This window comes from Diplotaxodon limnothrissa, linkage group LG7 (genome assembly GCF_057381915.1).
Source record: "Diplotaxodon limnothrissa isolate DT_005_m linkage group LG7, D_limnothrissa_male_GT1.1, whole genome shotgun sequence".
Classification (NCBI taxonomy): domain Eukaryota; kingdom Metazoa; phylum Chordata; class Actinopteri; order Cichliformes; family Cichlidae; genus Diplotaxodon; species Diplotaxodon limnothrissa.
In genome coordinates this window covers 44,993,660-45,013,448 of record NC_140602.1, presented here as the reverse complement: position 1 = coordinate 45,013,448, position 19,789 = coordinate 44,993,660, and the positions used below count along the sequence as shown (strand labels likewise).

General features: G+C 38.9%; 1 protein-coding gene across 1 annotated transcript in view; it reads right to left on the bottom strand.

The window, feature by feature from the left end:
* sppl3 (signal peptide peptidase 3) overlaps positions 1–19,789 on the bottom strand; it is a 36,807-nt gene that overhangs the window by 9,121 nt on the left and 7,897 nt on the right. The window contains exon 2 of the mRNA XM_085359744.1: positions 3,105–3,182. Coding sequence (XP_085215870.1) covers positions 3,105–3,182 — 78 coding nt within the window. The remainder of the gene's footprint in view (positions 1–3,104; positions 3,183–19,789) is intronic.

The window sequence follows — 19,789 nt, the reverse complement described above, 5'->3', positions numbered from 1 at the left end:
AAAGAGTGTGGGCAGAAGAGTGTAAAGCTTGTGCCTGAAAAAGCACATCTTTTCTTTGAGTCAGAATGCCTGACTCACAAATCCCGTGACTGGAAACCTTGAGTTCAAAAAAATTTAATCCTTAAACATTAGCAAATTTAAACTTGATGCATGTTTTGAATTAATTATGCTTATCTACAGTAGCTTTTTTAAGTCATACTTTGATACCAATTTTCCATTCTGGTACTATAAGCCATACTACCAGAAGAGGGTGCAAACTGAAAATGTGGAGAAGCAGTGGAAATTGCGTATGGATGCATGTTTATCTAAACAATTATAAGCAGACTTTATACCATTTATTGTTACACAGATAGAAAAATGCTCACTGGATATCTTTGAAAACTCGTTGCCTTCTCTAACCATCTTTTTTGCATTCTTTAACATCTATGGCACTTTTCATGTTAATAAAGTACAAGATTACTGTCACACTAGAGAGGCTGGGATCCTACAGTTCAAACCAGATTTGATTCAAAGACAAAACGAAAGTTTTAAAGACCAACAACACAGTAACCAAAAATAAAAAATCCTGATATCAGTTACTTAAAGGTGCCACTTGTGTTTGTGGTTGGGCTGAGGTTCTTTAGATAGTCTCGTCAACAGCTGCAACAAGCTGATCTGAGATGCATGAGTAAGTCAAACTTGCTAATGTAAACCATCTTTTCAAACACACATGAAAATGTGGGAAATTCCAAAGTTTGGGAACATCAGTTACCACCAAGTCGCATTTCAAACACTTCCTACACAAAAACGTATCTTGCCTCGGAGATCCTGCAAAAATAGTTTGAGGCCACTTATCACTTACAGTGGGATGCAAAAGTTTGGGCAACCTTAATAGTCATTATTTTCCTGTATAAATCATTGGTTGCTTCTGTAAATCCAATAAACTTTGTTTCACTTCTCAAATATCACTGTGTGTGTCTCCTATATCATATATTTAACTGACATTTTTTATCGTAAAAAATTGTATCACTTTTTGTTTCTAATTAAGATTTCACCTTAGCCAAGTTGGAATTTTTTTACATTTTGATTTATTTTTGTCATCGCTGCCAGAGATTTATACTGTGCAAAATCAAATGGCATGCCTCCCAACAGCAGCCGCCTCAGACTAGAATGAGCAGAGTGCAATAAGTTAATAATAATTAACTAACTAAATTTTGTCTGATGCTTTGCAAGCTGCTGTGCTTGCTGGAGTGATGGCTGAGTGGCAGTTTCATGGTATAATCACAGCTATATGAATGTTTAGTGTTTCAACCTTTTTTCAGTACCACAAAGTGTATAAAACATTTTAAGGTCATAAAAAGAGACAGAGACTCCCATAAGAGGCGTTCTCTGTTGTTTTTGGTTAGCTGTGATGCCCTATTTTAAGGAAAAAGTCCTTAAAAGTTAAAAGTCAGGCTAGCATTTCCATAGCAGAGCTGTGAACTAAGACTTTAAAACAAACTTATGTGGCACAAACGATCCTGTTATCAGGAAGAACACTCGATTGCCTCAAGTAACATGTTTCTGTGCCTTAGCTGGTTTCCTGATACTTTGTGTAAAGAAGCTGCCTGAGACACAACCACAGTGAAAGTTCAGCACAATTTTTTTTTTCTTTTTTTAAATTGAACAAAGTCAGACAGTAGACGAGTGCTGTATGTTTTTGACATATTCCTGGTCTCTTTGTGTAATGCAATGATGGACTCCATGTCGGATGTTAATGATGTCAGGTTACCTAGCTAGTAAATATTACCCAGCATGTGTGTAGCTTTGCAAATGTGCAGTTATTAGAGTTAAACTGTTTATTGTTCACAGATTATAGTGTGACTTATTGATTTCTATCATATAATTAGAAGTGTGAATAAGGCACCGGGCACACAGGAGCTAGAGTAGGATGTCTCGAGACCACTTTTACGTGGTCTTGGTCTTGTCTTGGTCTCGGATCCCTCGGTCTTGTCTTGGTCTCGCTCTCTCTGTCTTGCTGTCTCAGATCAACATAGTGGTTGGGAGATTTGGAGTCAACAGTATCCATGACACACAACGCAACGTTCGATAATCTGTCATGCGCAAAAGCATCAGCTCTAAGAGCCGTGCATAGAGAGTGCTTTGTAGTGAATCAGAGTCGACTCCCATTGAGCGAGAGCCGGCTCCTCAATTTCCTTTCACTGCTCAGCTCTCACACAGTGGCTCAGCTATGGTCCAATCCCTCCATATTGTGGCCAATCACATGCGAAGATATAGGATAATATCATTATGTGGAAAACAGAGGGTGAGAGACACGACAGTCAAGTGGAGCTTGTGTCTGTCCTCTCAGTAAGTGAGTGAGACAGTAGACAGCGGTGAGGAGGGCTGTGCAAGTGCATCGCAAAAACACATAAATATGCCTGACACCCATAAACGAAGCAGCATCTGGCTGCAGTTTAAAGACTTTTTTGTCTCGGTCTCGTTTCGACTTTGTCTTGGTCTTGATACCCTCTGGTCTTGGTTACAAGTCTAACAGGAGCCCATTCCCCCACCCCCAGGCAACCACGGCTCTCTAGGGAAACATTAATATTCCCTGTGTGGTTGTGAGTAGTTGCTGGAGGTTGCTTGTTGTCACTAGGTAAATTTGGTCACAAAGGGTTATACGGTGCTAACTGAAAACCTTTGATTGCTTTGGTCACATAAAGACTGCCGCAGTCAACAGTAAAGCCCCTCAGGTACCCAGTATGGAGACAAATTTAGACTACGTGAAAATTCATAGGGACTGTTTTGTGGGCTGACTGGTAAAACACTGTGAAAATGTTATCATCATTTTGATCATTAATTAAATTATGTCCAGTTTTAATGATAGATTACACCTGTTATTACTGGGATGGGAGAAGATAATATATCCATACAGATTAATCACAAAATATAAATTAGAGAGATGTCGTAATTTTGCTGTTTGCTAATCCAAACAATTAAACTAGAACTTGAGCATTTTTACTGACTTGAACACAAACAAAAAAATTTATTAAAAAAAAAAACCAAAAAAAAAACAACCTACATTTTACTGCTCATCTACTGTAATAGAAACACTAAAAACCCCTTTTGCTATTAACACTCACCTGAAGCTGCCATAGACAATGAGCAGAATGGAAATGAGGAAGGTGGACACCTGACTGGAGTCAACTAGGGAGTACGCCCTATAGAAGAAAGAGAGACATACAAACATTACTTACGGCACAAATGACTACGCATGGACATTTAACAACAACAAAAGCACAACTGTCTCATTATTAACACAAGATTACTGCTATGTACTGTTGAAGAGCAGAAACACATGAATCTGATAATTAACTGTGCTGCTGTTGATATTTATTTTACCACAGCTTAAGTTTTCAAATTCCTAACACTCAGATGCTGTTGTCAAGCGATTATACTTGATGCTTGTGTGTGTTTATGTTCTGTACTCTCCGGTCACAGCTGTCAGGGCAAAACTCTGGGCTCCATTCACTACATTCAATAGTGAACAGCATATAAAAAAGTATTAAATAGACCAATGCCAGCAACCTCAATGACATCTCACAAACAGAACTGCTAAGAATATGAGGAATATGCGATGAGTTTCACTGCTATAGCAAAGTGGCTGCTGTTCTGGAGAGCAGTCTCACAACTGTGATGCTGATGGGATTTGTTTAACTAAAAATACAGTGGTGTGGCCTCTAACACTTGGCATTATTAGACTTGATATTTCATCAGTTTAAATGTTTTTTTCAATAAGTGCTAAGACATGCAGCAGCCAGGAAAAGGAGACTGAAAACAAGTGTCACATGCTTCAAAGTATGAGCGAAAAGAAAAGAAAACACCAAAGTCTCTCTTTTTTTAAACCACAAAGGTTAACAACAAAAGTCAGGATGATGCAGCAGGAGACAACAATGTGGAGGAGTTAACTCGAGTGAAAAACTTTATAAAAAAAAAAAAAAAAAAAAAAAAAAGAGTTTAGGTACTGCTTTTGCTGTAAAAACAAATCAAACCTTTGTGGTGAAATGCTTCTGCTAGAATCCATATAAATAATAAAGATGTGGTTCGATGACCATTTTTTCCAAGGGTAGCCGCATAAGCAGAGACCACCTTCACTAACAGCCCTGAAACATTACTGAAACTGCTCCTCTAAGGCTTTCAAGGGGTAAAGAGTTAACATTTTTTATTTTGTTGTGTAAAACAGAGTGTCAGTGGGCACTTAAAAGTTCAGAAAATGTTTGAATGTCTTTAACTATTAAATTTATTCATTGCGCCAAATCCAGCTGCTCATTAAGCCTTTCTGGTTTGATCAGAAAAGAAAACAGTGGTCCATACACCTGAAAGTCCTGAAAACACATTGTGAATTCTGTCTTGAGTCTACGGATGTATCCATGTATTTCCACAGTGCTGTTGCTGCGCCGAGCACATTTGAAGTGTCGGAATGTGGAAATTTCAACATCGCTTGAAAAGGTGCCAGCTAGCAACGTCCCTCTCACCGGTAGGCTAAGTTATCTTTAGCCAACTACAAGTTGAATCTGGTAGTTGGAGTTGTCAGCTAAAATACCATCATTAAGAAGCGGCACAACTAATGTGTGCGATGTGCACCGCTGGCCCAGCCATTTATTTTTTAATGCACCTTCTCAGATTAATTCACTGCGTGTCGTGCCCAGGGCTGGACTGGGACAAAAAAAAAAAAAAAAAAAAAAATCGGCCCGGGCATTTTGACTAAAGACTGGCCCACCAGGTATTATAGGAAAAGCCATAAAGCCTTTAAATGAAAACGAACGCTGTTGTGACAGTGATGTACAGTCCTGTTGGTATATGTATGATCTCTATACATTTTACATGAGATGAAAACTTTGGTTGTAAGATTCAGATAATTATTTACTTAAAGCCAGACATTTTAAATGAGAATAAGAAAGAAAAGTATTTCTTTGTGCCCCCCTTTCCCTGTCAATGCCCCAGCTGGCCCCCTGGCAACACTTTGCTAGACCCGCCCCTGCACAGTTACCAGCTGTCAGCTACTTAGAAAAGGATCCTGGTGTTATTTGTCTCTCAGAAACAGTTCACAACTTCCCTTCAACTCATTCATGTCACCTAAAAGGTAAACCTGTTTCTCCATCACTTGTTCAGCTCTGATGATTCAGTAACATCAGGACATCTCCTGGTTTCATCTTCACGTTTCCCTCTCACCAGATAAGCAAACCGATATCATGACCAGCAGCCTTTACAGCTGTGGCTCCAGCAAACATCAGCTGATACTAGAAATGAATATTACCGTAATTGTCGGGCTATAAGCCGCTACTTTTTGCACAAACTTTGAACCCTGCGGCTTTTAGTCAGGTGCGGCTTTTCTATAGATTGTCCATGATTTTTGTGATATCGTAAGAGGATTTGTTTTGTTTGTTCCGCTTTTGTACGGCACTACGTTGCCTGGCGGAAGGATCAGGGTTCAAGAGTGGTATGTTGGTCACATGTCCATCCGCCAGGCAACATAGTGCCGTACGAAGTAGCGCGAAAAACAAACTTCAAAGTAGCGCTACGCGTTCAGCTGGAGGCGTAAATAATGATAGGCGATAAACTTGCGAAAAGCAAGTTATGCTCAACTCCACCAGTGGATTCTGACAGCGTGGAAAAGTGTGAAAACATCCACGATCACCAACGGATTTCGAAGGGCTGGACTGCTGCATGATGGAGAGGAGGACACCGCCACGGCCCTTCCGAGGGTGTTCGACTCTGACACTGACAACGAGGATTTGTTTGGTTTTGAAAGTGACAACGAAGGAGAGAAGCTGAGAGTGGATGACGAAGCCATCATGAGCCTGTTCGTATCCGACACTGGAGAAGAGGACTTTGGTGGTTTTAGTGCGCAGGAAGAAGAGAAAGATGGTGGTGAATGACTGACTTTTCTACTTGTTAAAGTCGTGTCACTGCACTTGAGCCTAAAAGGTAGTCCGAATCTATTTTTCTGGTGTGCTATAGGTTACTGTTATGTACTAGCGAATGAGAGAAGAAGATGCAGCTGATAGCGTAAAGACAGAAAAACTCAAGCTTTGTGTCTTTTTCCATTCTAGCTGAAGTCCGGGACAAACTGTTCCTTTTCAGCTCAATACGAAACGCGTAATAATTTCTCTGAATACGGGACGATCCTGTTTTTTTACAGGACAGTTGGCAACTCTGCTAACAAACCTTATGAATAAAATAAAGTTCACTATCAGTAACATCATAGCACCCAGCCAGCTGTATAGAAACTTCATCATGCTAGCTAGTACACAGTACGAGTTATTGTAACTGACTGTAAAAAGTCAGCACAATGAAAATAAACTACACCTAAACTTGGTTTATACCCGACCCAGATAGACTGCAGGTCATAACTTTCTACCTAAAGTTCAGTTCACCTGACACTCGGACCGGCGGCTGCCTCAGGTCTCGCCCTCCTCCTGCCTCCTCTTTCCCTCATCCACCCACTGGCCTCTGTGAGCTCCGCCATAGCCACCACCAAACAACGAACTTATTTTTACACATCGGCCATCATCTGGCCAATCCACCACCTTACATTGTTTATATCGTTACAAAAACAAACAAACAAACAAACAAAAAAAAGAACCATCGGCCCGTAAAAATGAAAAATCACAATCGGCCCATCGCACAAATGCCCGGTATGCCCTATGGCCAATCCAGCTATGGTCGTGCCATCAGTTAACCCTTCGCGTGCCACACGGTTGCCAACCCCTGCTCTAAATGCACCACTCACTCTTATGTCAATCAACGCTATCCCGTACTTTCATTAGTGCCAGCTTTGCTTGTCTTGAAGTTTAGAAAAGTTTAACTTGGGATTTGCCCACTCTTCAGTTTTTTTAATATACTTTTGCTTGTTGCACAAGTTGAATTCTCACTTGATGTGATCTGACAACTAGTACCAAAAGAGAAATTGTTTAAAAGTGATTTTAGCTTTTGTGAGGCTTCCTAGCCTCTCCTTTTTTAGCTAAAGGAGAAGAAAATATTCACTAAAATACAAGCATTACCAAAAAGAAGGGGAAAAAAAACAAACCAAAAAACTATCACACCAGCAAAACAAATAAAGTTATGAAACAAAACATGTTGAGTTGACAAGGATTATTTAGTGAGTCAGGATGCATGTGATTACTGTCAAATTTACTCAAAGTTCAATTATGGAAGAGGAAATATGAGCTTCAGAGCTGGTATATTACAGGGGAAGAAAGTTCAGCCCTTAGATTTGCTAGACTGTGGTGAATTGTGTAAATAAGCCTCTCTCTGAGAATAAAAGGTGGTTTTCCTGCTGGATTCTACTCTGTAATCAATTCACCCATAGAGACATACAAACCATTGGTGATGTCCGAATAAATTATGGCTGTGCTGTTCTTTCCATGGAGTATTATTTTTTAAATCACCATACTCTAAACATAGCAAAAACAGACTCTAGCTGAAAATGGCAATTTGTGTTACTCCTTTCAGACTCTATACCTGACAATGGAAAAATTGGCTGTGGCAATTTTATCACCATGAGACACATTTGTCCCAGCAAAGTAGCACGGCACCAACAGCAACCACAAAAATGATAAACTGAGTGGAGCAAGTTTAATGCTTGGAAATAAAATAATGAAGTCTGCAGACTGTACCAGCAAGTGTAAACTAACTGGGCAGCATGTCCATTCTATACAAAGGTACAGCATTGTGCATTGTGCATACAAAGGGAACTGGGTCAGCAGAGTTCAGTTAACCATCACAGTGGCCTGTTAAAGAATAAGAATAAAACGAACAAAAAAAAATCCCCGTTTATCACTACATAACCAAACATGCAACAGAACTGGAAAAGAATCTGAATAAATTAATTATGACCACCCTACATCCCACTGAAGCTGCACAATACTGTTGAGCCGCACAACCATGAGCATATGTTCCCCTGAGATGACCGGACCTCATAATGCACACACACCAAAGGAGCGAATGAAACCAATTCGACAGCAGAATCTGAATTGCTAATTTTGCTGCATGTTAAAATGAGAACTCAGGAAAAGCAAGTTATTGATTATGAAAATCAATGAGGCCAATGGAACAGAGTTGAAGGCACACTGGAAACTGTATACTAAAGAAGAGGGTGTGAATTAAAAAAAAGAAAAGAAAGAACTGTACCAATGTTAAGTTCAGGTTTTAGGTGTTATGTTTATTGGTGTAGTTTAAAAGCAAATGACTGGCACATTGAGGTTTTATAAAAGCTGAGCTTGCACTAAATACTAGCTTTGCACCTATATTAGATCCATCAACATCTGAACATCTGAAATTTCACTGTGTGTATAACAATTCCTGATCGGACTGAAATGCATAAGCCAACACTCCAGATAGAAAATATAAATCATGCATTTGGTTCCTAGAATACTCTGTAACATAAAAGATTGTATAGAAAATGTTCTATAGTCTGGGATTGCCACCTATGATCATCTGCAGATCTTGCTGAAATAATGCCTCTGGAGTGGAATCCCCATGTGCTATAGCACTTATGTTTTTCAGTTTTATTAAATAGCCGAGGAACAGATTGAGCACAACAACGCAATAGCCCTCTGCTCAGTCACTATTAAAAATATGATCCACACAACTCAGCCTGAAAGCAGCAGGAATCATAGTTATGCACAATGACAGATGCATTGCACTTATTTTGATAAAGGGTGAGCATGGTTTTAAAACTTCAGATATCCATCTATCCATTTCAGTTTGTTAATCAGTCATGATTAGAGTTCTGCATCTAATCTGGATGTTTGCACATTAAACAGTGGCAGCTGTTTTCAAACAAATGTTTACCCAGGCTTTTATTTTGATCTTCGTCCCATATCAATATGCGGCACATCCTTGACATGCAACCTTATTATGCAGTCAAAAACTAGGCTGGTATTGTAATTTGCCTGCCTTAGTACGAGGTGCAAATTTGACCCAAATCCTACCCGTGTGTCTCCTGTCAAACTCTGGTCATGGATGAGGAATGCAGAGTGTATTTAAAAGTGCTGTTGAATTTAATGTTTACTAAAGAGTAAATGAAATAAAAATATACAGAGAAAGAAATAAGGTGTTAAAAAAGAGAAAACATACAAACACACAGTGTCAGAAACTATATGTGGACTATATGTACGACATTTAAAAGTAATATAATATAGTATCACTTCGTAGTGTTTCAAATGTTTCTCACACTATGACACCTGATGCCAGCAGCTACATCCTCTTTGGTTATTATGAAACAACACTGAATGGATGCAAAAATGATTTCCTTTGCAACATCCTGTATTATACACATTACATTTCCGTTTGTGTTGTCAGCACCAGCAAAATGTGAAAGCTATATTATAATATATAGCAATCATAACTAACTGAAAATCTGCATTTTTGAAGCCAATTTCGTGAGCTATACTTCAAGAGCGACAATGAACAAATGCAATCTTGGATGTTTTATCTCTGTAGTGTGCACCATAATGCCTCTCAGCTTTAATTAAATCAAACAATCCTTGGATATTTTTTTGTTTGTTTTTGTTTTTTTAATTAAAGCCAGTAGAAGATAAGTTTGAGAGCAACTCCATAGGTCGAATGTTATAAGTAACAGTTTCCTTGAATTGGTTATTGGTACATATACCGTAATACACACAGTGTCAACACAGATGAAATACTCCAACACCATGTACACGAACCGAGATCCAGTTCATCAACATTAATTGGCTGAGGTCCAGCCCAGGAAATATCTACCAGCTACACCCACGTCTCGGCAGCCACCTGTCAGACTATGCTGCCACACCTCCAACAGAATTTAGATTTTGTACAATTCAAACAGGTCAGCTATTAAAACTGGGGGATGTAAAATTGATCCTGCTGCAAAGATGGACATTTTAAGATGGGAGTCTATGAGAGCTGACTTGCTTTTGGAACAAGGTTCTAGTGGCAGAGGAACTGCTGTTTTTGGCCCATGCTGACTTTATTTTGCAGGCCTGAACTGACCCGAATGTAAAGCTTATCACACACACAATATCATGATATAAAGGGGATGCATTTTTAGTTTGGCTGTGCAATTACAAAGATTTATTTTCTGCTGGCATGCAGTTGAGTTGTATAATTATTTTTCCTCCAAACACTGATAGAACATTTAGCATAATGGGCCCTTTATACTCAGTTCTCATCCTTGCGAGTTGCACCGGACGCCAGAAGTGACATCACTTCCATTGGCACAAGCTGCACTTTGGTGTTCTGGTATAATGTTGGGCAACGATAAGAAAATGAAATATAGTGATAGAATATGGGTAAAACGTGCATGTGCAGTGCCTTTGTTTTCATACGCACATGGTGGAAAAAACATGGCGGCGAAGGAGAACGAGAAGGGCGAAAGCGGATCGTTAAATGAAACGGATGAACCAGAATTGGTTTGTAAAAATGCTGCAACTTCAGTGGTGTGGAACTGGTTTAGCTTTCGTCCGTCAGATACACAACAAAGCACTATTTTGGTAGAGCATGCTAGCCGGCCGTCATTATTACCGTGTTTTTTGGTGTTTTTAAAATCAATCCTTTGATTTTTCTGAAAATCAACAGTGCCCCTTATTATCCCGTGTGCCTTATGTATGAATTCTGGTTGTGTTTACTGACCTCGAAACGATTTTATGCGGTACACGGCGCTCGAAAATCTGTCAAATGTTTTAGCACCGCTTGATGGATTGGCAGAGCATTACGGCTATTGTAGGCAGGAGCCTCGCAGAGTGATACGTACTGTGCTTCAACATAATATTACTGTATTGTGTGTCTATAACCTCTTTTTAAGTTTTGTGGATATTATACATGGTTATGCTGAGGATATGTCGGCCAATTTCCACTGGAAATGCCTTTTGGTTAAACAGTCAGCAAGGAATTTGCATTTGCACTGATAAATTTTTATATAACTTTAATACACAAAAAACAGCTGCTTGTTTAAGTGAAAATACATTGATACATTGATTTTTTGCACTAATAAAGTTGTGGAGTTGTAAAGTATTTTGTCTAGTGTCAATTATATCGTCAGTTATATCTTTAATCACAAATTTTCAAATGTATATCGTGATAAATATTTTTGATCATATCCCCCTGCTCTAGTTCTTACTCTGCAAAAGTGAAAAAAAGCAAGACCGTTGTCGCTTTCATTTATTCAGTGGTACAGAAACTTCTACTGGGTCTCTGAGTCTGGAACACTAACATACAGTTCACTGTGGAAACGGGACACTAGGACAGCACTGCATCATACAGCATTACAATGGGGGTTGGTATATTTGACTCTAGGTGCGGGTTAAAACAACATGGTCAGTTTGGTTTCGAGCATTCATAAAGTGATAAGGGAAAGCTGACTTTGTTTTACAACACACCAATGAGGTCACTGCTCCACTGTCAACACAGCAAGCAGACAGACAGCTAGTTTAATCTCCCACAGACCTAATTCATATTCTAGCATCGAACTGGTTCGTCTGAATTCTGTGCACAGAAGCCTGTAGAACATGGGTGAGATAGATGAATGGAACATTTAAAAACAAAATACAATCCCGGACTGTTGAGGCCTGGACGGTAGCCCGAAGTGCCATAAGACGTCCTTGTTCGCTGACAGACTAGGTTTTCAATAACAATTCCAATACCATTCTTAATCAAAGCAGTTGCATGTAGAACTGGGCGATATATCGACTTTTTAAATATATTGATATATTTTTAGACGAGATATGAGATGTGACAATATCGTAACGCTATAGTATGTGTTAAGTTAGAATTATACTTGAGGAGCTGCAAGTTTGCCTGTCTTTCGTCCACTTTTGTCTCTACGCAACGTTACTCTGCCTCGCCTCTCTCCTTCACTGAACACAACTCCCCCTCTCCCATCGCTTCACCTGCAGGCAACGACAAGATGGACATGGCAGCTATCAAAGAGGAGCTGGTCGGTAAAAAGTAAACATTTGGAGATTAATGCTACCAGCACTAAAATGGTAATCTCATTAAAACGACGTTAACGCCATAACTGCATTAATGCGTCAATGCGGCTGGACGGCGTCAACACGTTAACGAGCCAACCGGGCTAACACATTGACACCATGCAGCCCCACGCACGGGGGCTGCCCGGCCTAAAACCCTTTCATTTTCTCAAAAATCGACAGTGTATGAATTCATACAACCAGAATTATGTATGAATTCTGGTTGTGCTTACTGACTGCAAACCGCTTTTATATGGTACACGGCGCTCAGCAATCTGTAAGCTACAAAGCCGCACCACTTGATGGATTGTTGGAGCATTACGGCTACCGTAGTCAGGAGCCTCGCGGAGTAATACCTACTGTGCTTCAACGTAATATTACCGCATTGTGTGTTTGTAAGGACCACAAATGGCACCAGTTAAGAGACATGGTTACAAAGAGGATTTCAAACTCCAGGCTGTCAGTCACATAGTAGAACACAATTGTGAGCTTTTTGTTATGCACAAAAACAACATTGTTTTATTTTATTTATGGAGAATTATTATTTAATAAATGCTGATAATTTATTTCTGAGTAATTTTTTCATGTACGCTGTATATTAATAAAAGTGCCTGTGTGAGATCTGGGACACAGCTTTGACTACGAACTCACTTTTTGTTCTTACTTTAGGGATTTAAAAAAAATTTAAAAAATAAAATAAAATATCAAGATATATATCATATATCGCCATCCAGCAAAAGAATATCGAGATATGAATTTTGGGTCATATCGCCCAGTCCTAGTTGCATCCAGACCTGACCACTAAAGGCCAGGTCAACAGGCCACAATAAAGACTTTTGCTACTGTGAGGTATAGTAGCAAAAGTCTACTATTGCAAAATTAACATCTTACTCAGGTCTGGTCTAATACACACACACACACACACACACACACACACACACTCACACTAAACAGAAAAAAGGCAAGTCTTCCAGGACTAACATTAATCTTGCGAACAAGTTTTCCCATCAATTACATTAAGCGAGGCACTGGGTGTTTGACTTCCAATTAGGTAGCATTTAGTGTCTCACCTTTATGATCAATTATGGACATTAATGGACTACACCCAATATAAAAGGACACATTTCCTCTGCATTGGTACTGTAATGAGTTATCTTTCCATTTTGTGTTTGTTTGAGAATTTAGCATTGAAATGGATCTTGGTCAGATCCAGGCGGTTCTGGTCAGGCTTCATCTCTGGTGTTACAATCCGACAGCCCATCGTTCATCTTAACGTAGCAAAGATTGCCTCTAGGAGGGGTTTACAATTTTGGAGTCCAGTGACTAGTAAGCAAAAATAATAATGAGATCAAAAATACATTCTTGAATTAATCTTTTTTTTTTTTTTTTTTTTTTTTTAAACAAAAAGAGAAAATCTCCTGCAAAAAGACATGTTTTAAAGTTTTGTAACTGCATGACGTATGCTAATGAAAAAATAAGTTGAATAACCAACTAACCAAGAATCTATCAGTTTGTATTAAGACATCAGGGATAATACTAGCTGTTGCACATACCTATTAAGGCTGGCCTCAACATGTAACAATTTTACTCATTTAATCAGCACAGATGACCACCATTAAAATTTAAGCTTGATTAGGCGCCTGTCTCTCCAAATTAAAACAAATTGAGCTTTTCAGCTCTGAGAGGTTATCTTAGTGGTGCTTCTGTTCAGGACACATCCAACAGGTGCCTTAGTAGTGTGCCAAACTCAGGTCAATGTGTGCTCTTAAATAGAAAATTCAGCAGGATTAGCTCTGTCTATACAGCTGTAAGATCTACTGAAGAAGCCCTCAAAACTCCTTAAGATTTAACAGGATTATTTAAAAAGTGCAAAAGTCATTTAACCTACTATACCTACTATAGAACCAAGTCCGCCAGAGTTATCTTTATATTTTTGCATGCAGTAGTGCCATTTTTGGGAGCATTTCAAGTTGCTATACATCAATATAACCGTTATAGCCCAGATTTTAATAATATGTATGCATTAAGTCTATAATAACTACATATATTACAACAAAGTGCAATAAACTACAAAAAAATTGATAATACTTTTTTGGGTTTTAAGAGGTTTATCCCTCAAAATTGTAAATACAAAAAAGTTGCACAAAATAGTTTCTAATAACAGGAAATTTATTTTGAGTGTCTTCATAGTTTTATGTTTGAGCTGCACCAATTTTTATATACTGCTGGAGAAGTGAAAATAAATATTACAATGCAAATAAACACCATGTGCATCAAAATAAACTATTTCCAGCAGTGCAATTTGAGTTCTAAGCATCCCAGAAACTATTCAGAAAACTATGAACTCAAAAATGACTTTTAAAAATTATTGTGCTAGCTTACGTGGTTCTGGTTCTACAGGGATTTAAAAATAGTTACGCAAAACTGAGCATACCCGCTCCAACCGGTTTTAAAGGGTTAAGCATCATCGACTTGTACTGTAGATAAGTCTTAACAGGACTTTGTATTTATCTCTTTAAAAACTAGGTTTCCAGGTGTAAAGTTTCTTCTTTAATTTTTTAACTCTATTAACTTTTACTAAGGTATTCATTCATTAAAATAATCACATTAGTGTACATATGAACAATATTTTAAAAAAGTTTGTATTAAGATTATTTAAAAAAAAAAAAAAAAAAAAAGGTGCAGGAAAAGTGCTTCAAACATCTAAAAGATGAGCTTAAACATTGCAAATACAATCATTGCATTTGCATTTAACATTCCATTAATGACATTGTGCTTTTAAATATTGCTGAAGATTTTGTGCTGTGTATAACACTACACACGTGCAGTATTAGATCAGTTTGCCAAGTGTTACATTAGCACTGCTAGCAGCAGTTATCCACCTTTCCTGTTGGCCAGCATCTACATATGTGCCTGTGCAGAATGTGGTTACACACAGCTTCAGTCTTGTTTATGTTAACTCTTGTAATATCTAACGTATAACCACTCATCTTTCAAAGCATTGTAGAACCGCACTAGTTCTCACAGCTGTCTGCCTACTTTCCATCACAAAGAGGGAGCAAGCACCACTGCCTGCCCTTAGACGGAAGACGAGATATTACAACCAATGGGTAATTTTGGATATCAATAAAATAAGAATCACTTGTTTACCTGACAAGTACTTCTGGTGCCGACTAGCAAAAGCAGCAATGTTTAAACATCTAGTTGACCAGATGTTTAAACATTGCTGCTCTTGCTAGTTGGCAAGAGCAAGTGTTTTAAATCCAGACTCCAGACTGAGCTTTCCTTTCACGACATGCAGTGTACAAGCATTTAAAGCACCGGCACCCTGACCCTGGAGCTGTGACGTCAAGTCTGCATTTGTCAGTTTCAATGACCCCCACATACATTAGGTGGTACTTGATCGTAACATGTGCAATAAAATATTCATGTTGCATATCATAGTGCCCCATCTTGCTATACAATATAGTTACGCTTCAGACATACAGATATTTTTAAAAACACGCAGGCACTCGTAACTCTACCGCAAATGTATCTCTGTGGTAAGTGAGCCTGTAGTTTGCTTCAGTTTTGCCTGTTAAACTGAGCAGTAACCCAACTTAAATCTTATGATTATTACGAGCGCCACTATCTTGTCTTCATTTTTCCTCAGCTTCCTAATCCTGTCCCATATTAATTTTTTTTTCTAAAAAAACCTGAGCCTTTATTGCCTTTTTACTCTCATTTGTCAGTAACAAAAAGGAAATGCATGGGTACTTGAAATATAATATAACCTATTAATATAACCTTGAAACTATATGGCAATATCCCAAAAGGTTGATTCTGTTCATCTGGACATTTCGTCACCCACCCAAGTGACGAAACGTCCAGATGAACAGAATCAACCTTTTGGGATTTACTTACCTGGATGATTGGGCATGCGTCAAGATATATAGCATTATTTTTTAACATTTTAGCCTGATCCACAATCTGAATTGACAGAAAAGTATTTTAACTAACTGAAAGTGTTTCAAAGATTAGACAGATGGATTCAGTTTTAGCATGGTGGCTAGCTAGTTAAATTCCTCAAGTGAACTAACTTGCTGAGACTCACACCGTTTAACTTGACTGCAAGACTGCACAGGCCTGTTATGCATAAACAGCACTGCACTACCAATGATACGCTGGCATTCAGGTAACTACTTGTTACCTGAATCATCCTTAACATCCTCCACCCTTAGGTCACACTGACACAGAAATGACATATGACTTGGGTGTAGGCTATGTCAATTATGGAGAGATGGTACTTTCTTGGAGAACTCAAAATGTTTCTGATATGTAAATTCAAGTATTTCCTTCTAGACACTTTTTCATTGTAATCTACCCATGTCTATACACCAAGATGGAAGCCTACATATTTCAATTTAAAGGAACCCTATTGAACATAACACTCTTCTTCACTGCAACACCATCCAAGTCATCTCAAGGAAAACATACCTACTGGGCAATTTTTATGCCTTTGGAGAAATTTCTCAGACTTGGAAGAATTCAAAAGCATGACAAAGGAGATGAAATCATGATTTAATTAAGGAAAGTGCCATCCCTCCATAATCGTCAGAGCCTAATTCCATGCTTTAGTATCTTCAAGATATGAACTGCTTAAGCCTTAAAACCTTAACAGAAAAAAAAATGAAAGAATAACTTTCATCACTGAATTGAACCACTATCATCAGAAATCCAGGGACATAATTAACAGACACTGGCACATCTTAAAAGCTGAACCGTCACTAAGTGGAATCACTGAGTGGAATCACTGAAATGCCTCCTCTCCTATCATTTCAAAGAGCTCAAACAATAAGCAATAATCTTGCACACAGTTTTCAGGCCAGCAAACCTAATCACACTTGGCATCACCTAAAAGGAAACTTAAGATGTTGGTAAATGCAGACAGTGTAACACCATTTCAGATATATTTTACCCATCCACATATTGGTAAAACGTTCCTTATCAAACAATTCATAAACTAAACTACAGTACAAAAAGGCCAATACAGTTTTACTGCCCCCTTTGGATATTTTTGCTGCCACTCTTCCCACCCACAACTGGGCTGCTTAAACTAAAATAATAAGTTTAATAGCTTTTTACCAATATAGGTCTTGATTGTGATTATAAAAACGAGCACTGTTGCTATCAACTTAAGAAAAAAAAATTAAAGCTCAGGTTAAGTGAAAGAAAATTAACGGTCTTAGCTAGGGCTGCACGATTAATCGTTAGAAAATTGCGATCTCAATTCATACTTATGTGCGATCTCATTTCCAAATGACAACAATTTTTAAAAAAAAGACGATGATTGTACCGCATTTTGATCTGGGTACAATCTGCAACAAGCGCTCACTCTTCCTGCTCAACAAATGACAAGGGCGGAGCCTTATACCACGTGATACAGAAGCTGGCTGCTGAAATTGGCAGGGAAAAAAAACAACGGAGAGCACGTCAGGGATGACAAGAAAGTGACTGGAGAAAATTTGTCCCGGTCAACCACCCAAACATCAATAACAGGAACCTTATGCAGCGCTTCCCTATACACGTCGAACTCCCGCAGGCACAAAGAAATTATGGAAGCTATCACTTATCACCAGTGTTGGGTAAGTTACTTTAAAATAGTAACTTAGTTACATTACTAGTTACTTCTCTCAAAAGTAACTCAGTTACTTCAAGTTACTCGTTACTTTCAAAGTAACTAGTTACTAGGGAAAGTAACTTTGGTTTTACTCAGAATTCTCTTGTTAATGTGTTTCTTCCATAACTTTGCCAGTCTTCTAGCTTGCTTACTTGCCACAAGTGCACTGTGCCGCCTACCAATAGAAAGGATATGATAACGTGCATATTTCCACGAGAGAAATCCCACGCCTGGACCGTCATTGACTGCTGCCATGATTCTAGCCTACGTCACAGAGTCATGTGCGCCTTTTACATCCAACACAAAAACTGCAGTCGTGGTGCTTTCGATTGTACTCAGAACTCAGAAATTCTGCCTTCTGAATAGGAAGATGTAGGTAACACCAGACTGCAGATGAGCTGCATACAGGGCTGGACTGGGACAGAAAATCGTCCCGGGCATTTTGACTAGAGACCGTCCCACCATTATAGGAAAAAATCATAAAGCCTTTGAATGAAAATAAACACTGTTGTGACAGTGATGTACACTGTTTTGATGGTATATATGCATCAATCTATCAATCGTTTGTTGTAAGATTCAGATATTTCTTTTTTAAAAGCTAGACATTTTAAATGGGAATAAGAAAGAAAAGTATTTCTTTGTGCCCCCCTTTCCCTGTTAATGCCCTACATGCCCCCCTGGCAACACTTTGCTAGATCCGCACCTGCACAGTTACCAGCTGTCAGCTACCTAAAAAAGGATCCTGGGGTTATTTGTCTCTCAGAAACAGTTCATAACTTCCCTTCAACTCATTCATGTCACCTAAAAGGTAAACCTGTTTCTCCATCACCTGTTCAGCTCTGATGATCCAGTAAGGACATCTCCTGGTTTCATCTTCATGTTTCCCTCTCACCAGATAACCAAACCATATCATGACCAGCAGGTTTACAGCTGTGGCTCCAGCAAACATCAGCTGATACTAGAAATTAATATTAAATAAATTCTAACAACAGCTGATCAAGCTTAAACGTGCTGCTGTTGTTTAGCGCGACATCCGCTGGTTTCCTCTTTCGGCGCAAAGTGAGCGATAAACAAACAAGAGAACCGATCAGCTGATCATTGATCAGTTTTCATGATTGAAGTAGAAACGGGAGAGGGAGGGGGGAGAATGAGAGAAGAAGAGGCAGCTGTGCAGCAAAGACACAGAATAACTCCAGCTTTGTGCCTTTTTCATTGTAGCTGAATAACGGGACAAACTGTTCCTTTTCACCTCAATAAGAAGCGTTTAATATTTTCTCTGAATACCAGACGGGACGGTTGGCAACTCTAATAACTTATGAACAAAATAAAGTTCAACTTCATTAACTTCATAGCACCCACCCAGCTGTATAGAAACTCCCGTCATGCTAGCTAGCACGCAGTACGGAAAAAGTCAGAATAACGAAAATAAACTCCACCTAAACTTGGTTTATATCTGACCCAGAGAGACTGCAGGTCATAACTTCTTACCTGAAGTTCAGTTCACACTTGGACCGGCGGCTGCCTCGGGTCTCTTTTCCTTCTGCGTCCCCTTTCCTTCATCCACCTGCTGGCCTCCACCACTTGCTAATGTTACTGAATCTGTGGAAGCTCCGCGATAGCCACCACACGAAGTAACAACCCTATCTAAATCCCAGTAACGACTAACGCGTTACTGATTTTGGCATAATAACTAGTTACCGTGCTCGTTACCACAATAACGTAGTTACTGTAACGCGTTACTTAATAACGCGTTAGTCCCAACACTGCTTATCACCTGACCAAAGATATGGCTCCCATCAACACTGTGCAAAACGAGGGATTTAGGAAAATGATCAACACCCTAGACAACGCTACACAGTGCTGTCCCGCAACTATTTTTCTATTGTTGCACTACCTGCTCTATACACACAGCGTCGAGCAACGGTGGAGACGGAATTTCAAGCAGTACAACATTTTGCGGCAACGACAAAATGTGAGACATTTGTTGTTTTTATGTTTATTTATTGTTTTTATGTTCAGTCTCAACTGTTACGAAGTTGATGTGCAGTTAATAAGTGCAATAAATATTTATACTGGAAAAGAAAATCGTGAGAGAATCGTGATCTCAATTCTAAGCAAAAAAAATCGTGATTCTCATTTTATGCAAAATTGTGCAGCC